At 48.5% G+C, this 9,276-nt stretch overlaps 1 protein-coding gene across 1 annotated transcript; it reads left to right on the top strand.

The window, feature by feature from the left end:
* Positions 1-5,622: 5,622 nt before the first annotated feature.
* Positions 5,623-8,756, top strand: clrn1 (clarin 1). Its single transcript, XM_085371446.1, has 3 exons — positions 5,623-5,875; positions 7,092-7,271; positions 8,333-8,756. The coding sequence occupies exons 1-3, from the start codon at positions 5,623-5,625 to the stop codon at positions 8,596-8,598; spliced, it is 699 nt and encodes a 232-aa protein (XP_085227572.1). The 3' UTR covers positions 8,599-8,756.
* Positions 8,757-9,276: the final 520 nt, after the last annotated feature.

Below are 9,276 nucleotides of genomic sequence, written 5' to 3' on the forward strand. Positions count from 1 at the left end.
TCCGTTTGTTTGTTTACCTGTTTTACGTCACAGTTAATCAACTTCCTGTTTCCTGACTGCAGCAGCTGCCAGAGTCCAGTCAGAAAAGACCCGATTTAAGAGATGTACACTTGTAAAAGTAAAAAGTACATCCGGCCTGTGTAACAGTGGCGCAGTCAAAGTACTTTTACATGCAGTACTGCAGTACATCAGCCTCTGGCACGAAGGAAAAACACGTGACCTATCATTAGCTCACCTGAAGACCCTCAGCGTTTTCCTCACATGTCTTTTCACAGTAAAAGCACTAATGACAGCACAGACACTTCCTGTGGTTTTACACAATAAAACCTCTTTGTTAAGAAGTAAGATAAGATGAGTCTTTATTGACCTGACGGCGGGGAAATGCGTGCGTTCCCACAGCTCAGGTACAGAGAGCAGAAGAATACAAAGCCCAAAAATACAAAATCAATAAGATAATACAATATATACCACGGTAACTGAGGTTCTATGTATACGCACAAACAGTGTGTGTGACGGAGAAAAACATGCAAGAAATTCATTTCAGCTATTCTTCTATCTAAGAAATCCATAAGGATAGATATGTACGTGCAAACACACGTACAAATACACATACATCCATACACACCAAATATACACATATATATACACATGCACACGTCCATACATATAAGGTGCATTATCCATGTGGCGGTGACTGTGGTTGTCCACGTGACTCATGACATCATGATCGAGGAGGCTAACTGCTGCTGACTGATCTGTGAGGGCGTTTCAGTCTGTGACTGAAGGAGCTGCTCAGCCCACTCACACACTCATGCAGAGGGTGGTGTGGGTTGTTCATGATGGATGTCAGCTTTACTAACATCCTCCTGTCGCCCACCACCTCCACAGACTCCAGAGGACATCCCAGCACAGAGCTAGATCTCCGCACCAGTTTGTCAACCCTGCTCCTGTCCGTGGATCTGCTCCCCCAGCAGGTCACTGCGCAGAGAGAGGCGGGCGCTAGCCCGTATTAGTCTTTTTTATGAGTTCGCCCTCCTTAAGAGCAGTGACCTTGGGGGCCTTTGTTCCCTTATTTCTATTTTTTTCGTGTTGCACTCCGGTTGCCTAGGCCGGGGTGTAACAGTGTCATAGAAGAAAACAGACTGGATGTAAAAGATGGCGATATCTCCTGCTTCTTGCTCCAGTCACTCACTTCCGTTCTCAGTGTTTTACCTGTTAGACCAGTGGTCAGGAACTCCAGGCCGCAGCCTGGTTTTAGAGTTTTCAGCTGATTTAAAAGGCTAAATTAAAAAGTTCTGCAGAGGCATGGTGATGAGCTCATGTGACTCAGGTGTGCTGAAACCTTCCCCACCTCTGTTTCAGTCTTATTCCAGACGTTATCTGAATATTTCAGCATCACTTCCTGTCCACCTCCGTGATATGTCACAGAGCCGGTTTTAGGCTGAAAAAGGTCCCACGTGACCACAAACCGCGCTCAGCAGTAAGGTTGCTAGGAGAGCAGAGTGAAGCTGACCCCCCACCCACTTGAAACGTAAAGGCAAATAGGCGGAGCGGTTAGTGCTACGTTTGTGCAGATTTGTGCAGGTAAAATTAGCGTTTGTGCTGCTACGGTTTCCGAGATATTAAACTTTATTTTATAGGTCATTCAAAGGTCACCATCCCCCCAGACTGCTCCAAAACAAACCAAAATGGTCTACTTTTTTAGTGCTACGTTTGTGCTGATTTGTGCAGGTAAAATTAGCGTTTGTGCTGCTTCTGTTTTAAAGATATTAATGAAAATGTAAAGGTCAACCAGCCCCCCCACATTACCCAAATCCAACAAAAGTGGTATCAAACGTTTGTGCTGCAAAGATTTTCGTTTGTGCTGCTATCATTTTAAAGATATTAATAACAATTTCTAGAGGTCATCAGAGGTCAACCAGCCCCCCCACATTAATTAAATCAAACAAAATGGGTGTCAATCAACTGTGCTACGTTTGTGCTGGTTTGTGCTGCTAAAATTTTCGTTTGTGCTGCTTCTGTTTTAAAGATATTAATGAAAATGTAAAGGTCAAAAGGTCAACCAGCCCCCCCACATTACCCAAATCCAACAAAAGTGGTATCAAACGTTTGTGCTACGTTTGTGCTGGTTTGTGCTGCAGAAATTTTTGTTTGTGCCGTTATTATTTTAAAGATATTAACAAAAATTTCTAGAGGTCAACCAGCCCCCCCATATTAATGGAATCAAACAAAATGGATGTCAAACGTTTGTGCTGGTTTGTGCTGCTAACATTTTAAAATGTTTAATAAAATAACGTCTTGATGCGTGCTTAATCATCCAGGTAAGTAAATCCCAAAAGGTTGATTCTGTTCATCTGGACATTTTCAGTTGGAGAAACGTTTCGTCACTCATCCAAGTGACTTCTTCAGTCTCAGCTGACTGCAGGTTTCCCCAACCTTATAAACACCCGTGAGTGAAGTTGCCCCCCCTACCTTCTTCAAATCGAACAAAATTGATGTCAAACATTTGTCCTGCAAATTATTTTGTTTGTGCAGGTTATGTTTCCCTAATTTTATAAACAGTACATGTACAGTGAGAGAGAGATGTTACATCTGTCTTCACTTGCATCCCAGTCATAGAAGCGTTGGAGGTCGTTCATAAGAGATTACAGGATCATCCCAACCTCAGCAACAGGACCACTCTCAGCACTGATCAGTTGTGTTTGCTTTTGGAACTGTTTTAATTCCACCTATTTTGCATAAGGGTCAGTACAGGCAGAAATCTAGGTGTGCCATGGGTTCCCACAGGCCCCTGGTCAAAGTCACCAAACCAGTTCGTAAGCAGGTACAGGTGTGGCCAGAAGGGTCCTCAGAGGCACTGCTTTTCCACCACAGGCCGCCACACACGACAACACCACAGACTTTCAGGAATATACAGAAACTGTCACTGCCTACATCCCAAAATGCATCGATGATGTCACAGAGACCAGGACTATCACTGTCTGGGCCAATCAGAAACCATGGCTCACAGGTCAGGTTTAAATGCTCCTAAGGTTGAAAAATGCAAGCCTTCAGAGCCGGGAATTAGGTGAGTCTAAGAACAGCAAGGGCAAACCTGTCACGTGGCATCAGCTACAGCAAAGCTTCAGCGACAGCAGAGATACTTGGAGGCAGTGGCAAGGAATACAAACCATCACAGACTACAAGCCCACTCTACAGACCGTGGTGACACAATCCCCAGACAGTGTGTGGAGATCCCTCCACCATCATTACTGAACCCAAGAAGTCATCTATCTCCTGCTTTAAGGACTACCGTCCTGTCAAACTCACCTCCATCATTATTAAGTTAAGTGCTTTGAACGGTTAGTCATGCATCAAATCAAATTATTGCTTTCCCCCAACCTGGATCCATTTCAGTTCGCATACCGGTCAAAACGCTCAACCGATGATGGAATTTCAACTGCCCCTCACTCAGCCCTCACACATCTGAACACTAGAGACTCATATGTCAGAGTGCTGTTCATAGACTTCAGTTCAGCATTCAACACCATCATTCCCCAGCAACTCATTCACAAACTGGATCTGCTGGGGATCAGCACCTTGCTGTATAACGGGCTGCTAGATTTCTTGACAGGAAGACAGCAGACAGTACGGGTCGACAGCAACACCTCCAGCCCAAGAACACGGAATACGGGGGCTCCCCAAGGATGTGTGTTGAGCTCCCTTCTCTTCACTCTGCTGACCCACGACGAGATCTACTACAGGGGTGAAGTTAACCATCTGCCAGAGTGGTACAGCAACAACAACCTGTCCCTGAATGTGGAGAAGACCAACAGTGACTCTACTTCCTCTGCAAACTGAGAAGCACAAGAGATTCAACCCCCATTATGAGCACCTTTTACAGAGGCACAGTTGAGAGTATCCTCACCAGCTGCATCACTGGTGTGGTATGACTCCTGCACTGGGTTCTGCAGGAAAAAATGACAACGGGTAGTGAGAGCAGCCGAGAGCATTGTGGGGACCTCTCTTGCCTCCCTCCCCAGGAGATCTACTGCACCTGCCTCATCTGGAAGGTCGTCTCCATTACAGGTGACTCCACTCATCCCTTCAACAGCGTCTTCAGTTTGCTGCCATCAGGAAGGATACTGAAGAGCCTCCGGGGCAGAACCAGCAGACTGAGAGACAGCTTCGTCCATCGGGCTGTCAGGATGCTGACCATCTCTGGATCGAGAAGGGGGGCCCAAGGGTACATCTTTCGCCATCCTACAATGCTGTGATTGTAGCCATTCCCCACTTTCTGTGAATGGTACTCATGGCCATTGATCAATAGGCTTTGATTAGTTGTCATTGATCAATGGTCATAAGAATTTGCATACTAACAATCATGGAATTAACCCCCCGGCACATTGTTCATTCAGTGGCGCTAGTTTCCTTCACTATGCAAATGTACTGTTTATAAGGTTGGGGAAACCTGCAGTCAGCTGAGACTGAAGAAGTCACTTGGATGAGTGACGAAACGTTTCTCCAACTGAAAATGTCCAGATGAACAGAATCAACCTTTTGGGATTTACTTACCTGGATGATTAAGCACGCATCAAGACGTTATTTTATTAAACATTTTAAAATGCTAACAGCACAAACAAACATTTTTGCAGCACAAACCAGCACAAACGTTTGACATCCATTTTGTTTGATTCCATTAATATGGGGGGGCTGGTTGACCTCTAGAAATTTTTGTTAATATCTTTAAAATAATAACGGCACAAACAAAAATTTCTGCAGCACAAACCAGCACAAACGTAGCACAAACGTTTGATACCACTTTTGTTGGATTTGGGTAATGTGGGGGGGCTGGTTGACCTTTTGACCTTTACATTTTCATTAATATCTTTAAAACAGAAGCAGCACAAATGAAAATTTTAGCAGCACAAACCAGCACAAACGTAGCACAGTTGATTGACACCCATTTTGTTTGATTTAATTAATGTGGGGGGGCTGGTTGACCTCTGATGACCTCTAGAAATTGTTATTAATATCTTTAAAATGATAGCAGCACAAACGAAAATCTTTGCAGCACAAACGTTTGATACCACTTTTGTTGGATTTGGGTAATGTGGGGGGGCTGGTTGACCTTTACATTTTCATTAATATCTTTAAAACAGAAGCAGCACAAACGCTAATTTTACCTGCACAAATCAGCACAAACGTAGCACTAAAAAAGTAGACCATTTTGGTTTGTTTTGGAGCAGTCTGGGGGGATGGTGACCTTTGAATGACCTATAAAATAAAGTTTAATATCTCGGAAACCGTAGCAGCACAAACGCTAATTTTACCTGCACAAATCTGCACAAACGTAGCACTAACCGCTCCGCCTATTTGCCTTTACGTTTCAAGTGGGTGGGGGGTCAGCTTCACTCTGCTGTGAAAGCAAGATGAGTCTGCTGCGGGCGCGCGCATCACAGTCTCGTGCTTCGTCTTTAATGAGAACTCGAACCTCCTGGCTGTAAACCGAGCCCTTGTTGCCATGGACCCAGCGCAGGTGTGCGCTGGCACCTGACGTTTCCCGCGGTCCCCCCTCCTCCCGGAGGTGGAGGCGGGGGCGTTGTGGTGGTGGCCTCCTCCCCCGGCTCCTCCTCCTCCATCATGCCGGGCAGACAGAAGCAGCTCCTCTTCTCCGTGTGCGGGCTCCTCGGCCTCTCCTGTGCGCTCACGGCCGCGGTGGCCACCGGCCTGCCACTCTGGCTCCGCGGGGCCGTGCTGTGCCGCACCGGGGCCGAGCTCGTCAACGCCACCGGGGCCGAGCTGGACAAGTTCGTGGGCGAGCTGAGCTACGGGCTGTTCCACGGACAGCGCGTGAAGCAGTGCGGGCTGGGGGGCCGCGCGGCGCGCTTCTCCTGTGAGTGATCGCCGATGATGCATGCGCACGAGCAGTAATTCACGCACGAGCTGCTGCGAGTCTGCTCACGGCTCTATCAACAACTCTGCATTAATAATAATCAGGTTAATCAATAACCCTGTTCATTGATCTGCAGTGACTGCTGTCATCACATTATTGTTGTGACAGAAAATATTTCAGCTGAAAAAAACTATAAAAATAAAAACACTGATTCAATTGGGACAGCAAACTGAAAAAGTTCAAGATGTCAAACAGATGAGATTTCATAGTAACCAGAACTCCATAAACTGAAGAGCCAGGACTGAGACCAGGACCAGGACCCAGACCAGGATCAGCATCAGCATTTCTGCATTGGGGGTTTTGGAGCCGGAGCTCTGTTGTCACCGGGGTGGCAGAAAAATGATTTCTGAACCCTGATGCTGATTTGAGACAAACGCTGAGCTCTGCCTGCGTGACTGTGCGTGAACGTCACAGTCACGCAGGCTGAGCTCGTCTCATTGGCTCGGACACACGGCCAGCAGCAGGCGTCCTTCATAAATAAGGTTAATTAAAGGTTAAATGAATACAGCTGCAGATGTGAAACCACTGTCAGATAATCTTTTCCAAACGGGCGAATAAACATTTGTCACGTGACTCTGAGCGCTGGGACAGGAAGCAGCTCCCTCTGAGGTCCTGGGCAGCGCGGCACTAATGAGGTTTCCGCCTGATTGCGTGGGATCTGCGAGCAGAGACAAAGCCGCTCTGTCCCTGCAGGACCTGCGTCTCTGCTTCAGTGCAGAGCTTTTTGTTTCACGTCAGCGTCTCTGTGGGACGTTTGTCAGCCTTCGTGGGTGTTCCAGCAGTGGGGGTGTTACTGTCACAGCTGAACTTAGTGGGGAGGTGGAGCACGCTCCAGGTTCCAGCAGCTCGTGTTCTCTGGTTTTAAATCTCTTATTAAATATCTGACAATGTTCACTTCTTGTGTCTGTTTTGCACACTTCCTGTCTCTGTGAGTTTACAGAAGATTTTCTGTCACGTTGGCGCTCTTGATTCTGTTTTTCATGTTTCTGTCTCTTCCTGTGTCGGTCTCGTCTGCTTTGTGTCAGCGTGTCTTCGCCCTGCTGTTTGACCCTCTAACAGGAAGTGCTGGCTGTGTGTCCCGAGGCTCGGTGACCTCTGTGGTCGCTGCAGACCGGACACGCCTCTCACTGCAGGTCTGTCTCTTGATGTCTTCCAGTCTTTCCTGACCTCCTGAGTGCCATCCCCACGGGCCTCCACGTCACCGTCATCTTCTTCTGTGGTGTTGTGACACTCTTCTCCTCCGTGGCCACCGGCTTCTTCTTCTTCAACGCCTTCGGCAGACCCTACGAGACGCTGCAAGGCCCCGTGGGACTTTACCTGTGGACCTTCATCACCTGTGAGAACCACACCCTCACAGCTTCACCTGCCAGTCCACGGGAAGCTTTTGTTTGTACTGTAACGTGTGTCAAAGATAACCGTCCTCACGGTTGCCCCCAGCACAGCCAAATACGTCATCATTTGAAGAAGGGCTGATAAGATAAGAACAGCTGTTCGCTAAAATACGACCAAAAGCACGACTGTTAGAGATGGGGGGGGGCAGAGGAAGGACAGTGTCACTGAAATGCATGCTGGGACAGTTGGCGGGCTCCCTGTGAGCCTGTAACGAGATATAAAATATGGATGGTCTGAAATGAGTTCGGAGAGGATCACAGACAAACAGCCTGATAACAGAGCCCAGGGCAGGAGAGGGATAAAGCAGGCGGGGGGCGGCCTGGCCGAGCATTAAGACCCAACGATCCTCCGCTCATTTCCTCCTTCTCCGGGTTCATTTCACTTAATCGGCCCGTCCAATGTGTGCCTGCAACCGCAGACCCCAATTAGTGCCGGGCAGCGTCCTCACAAATACTCCAGTTTCACTCACAAAGGCCCGCAGAAGCCTAGCAGGCCGCCACGGCACCTGTCTGAGGCCACGCCCCTAACGATGCAAACTTGAACCTTAACACAGTTTATGCAGGTGTGTAGTAGAAACAGGTGTTACGAGGGCTCAATATTCACAGACACCACACAGCTTATGCATCAGGCTGAAGCATCTTAACGCAGCGGTCTGTGTGGACGAACTCACTGCTGCCCCCGCTGGACGGGGGAGGAACTGCAGTGTTGGAGCCTGTGCTCCTCACAGTTGGATGGTTGGTCCAAACCCTGGATGGGGAACCAGTGATGCACAGACTGGAGACGCCTGTCAGTCATGTGACCTGAGCTCAGCTGAGCCACGTTACCATAAGCTCCATCACGGGTTTTATTTTCACCGCCTGAGCTCCTCTGATGACATCATCACTCCTTCTGTTGTGGCGTCTGGTTCGCCTCCTCTGGCCTTCTCAGAGGTGGAGGTGGTGTCTAAGGGTGATGGGGTCAGAGGTCAGAGGTAAGCCTGATGGTTCCTGTCTGTGTTTCCTGCAGGTGTCGGCAGCTGCCTCGTCATGGTCCTGTTTGTGTCGGAGGTAAAGCTCAGTCGTCTGTCCGAGCGGATCGCCAACTTCAATGAGGGGAATTTCATCTTCCAGACGTACACCGAGCGCTACGACCGATGCTTCTGGCTCTTCTTCCTCATCTTCCTCCTTCAGGGACTGAACGCCCTGCTGGTCCGACTGGCGGGAATCCAGTTTCCCTTTCAACAAAACAAAGAGGTGGAGCTGAGCGGCGGGGCGGCCGACCTCATGTACTGAGAGGAGAGGAGCACGGCTCAGCGGGAAAATGGCCTGAACGCCAGACTTCATCAGCCGCCACTTCCTGTCGCCGCAGCTCTGTCAGACGGCTTTCCTTCACAGTCTGTTCCACACTGAAGAAGCCGAACCCTCGCTCTTCACCAGCGTGAGGGCGTTTCCCTCAGTAACAGCGACGATCGTGACTCTGACGCTGAAACTACGAACAGTTCATAGATTTGAAATGTTACTCTGTGGTAGATGATGCCGTCGAGCTCCTCTGTGTCTTCGTTTCTTTGCAGATCTGTGATGTTTAGGTCCTCGCTGGCTCACTCGTCCTTTAGCTTCTTGTGTTTCACCGATCACGATGACCACGCATCCGGCGCCGAGCCCGTCCTGATCCGAGCTCTTTGGTTCTGAGGACAGGCGATGCCTCGGCTCTGCCGTGTTGCTGTGTGGGAAAGCAAACGTGATCGCTGAATGCAGAGGAAGGTTTTGGACAGTGAATCATTGACAAAGTGTGTTTCTGTGCAAACCATCACGAGCTAAATGTGCCTGTTAGGAAAATAAAACTGTATCTGAGCGTCTGCTTCTGGGTTTGACTGATTGTTTGGTGGCTTCACGACTGGATTTCTTCTGTTCCTGCAGCTCTCTGTGACTGATCTCTGACCAGCTGCTGGTCTGTTGCTCCTCTGAGATCTC

This window comes from Diplotaxodon limnothrissa, linkage group LG14 (genome assembly GCF_057381915.1).
Source record: "Diplotaxodon limnothrissa isolate DT_005_m linkage group LG14, D_limnothrissa_male_GT1.1, whole genome shotgun sequence".
In the NCBI taxonomy this organism is placed as follows: domain Eukaryota; kingdom Metazoa; phylum Chordata; class Actinopteri; order Cichliformes; family Cichlidae; genus Diplotaxodon; species Diplotaxodon limnothrissa.

Bases quoted from the DNA above. Each gene is read 5' to 3' on its own strand.
- clrn1 (XM_085371446.1), top strand. From the start codon at position 5,623: ATGCCGGGCAGACAGAAGCAGCTCCTCTTCTCCGTGTGCGGGCTCCTC. The intron at 5,876-7,091 runs GTGAGTGATCGC...GATGTCTTCCAG, and splicing joins CCGCGCGGCGCGCTTCTCCT to TCTTTCCTGACCTCCTGAGT. The intron at 7,272-8,332 runs GTGAGAACCACA...TGTTTCCTGCAG, and splicing joins CCTGTGGACCTTCATCACCT to GTGTCGGCAGCTGCCTCGTC.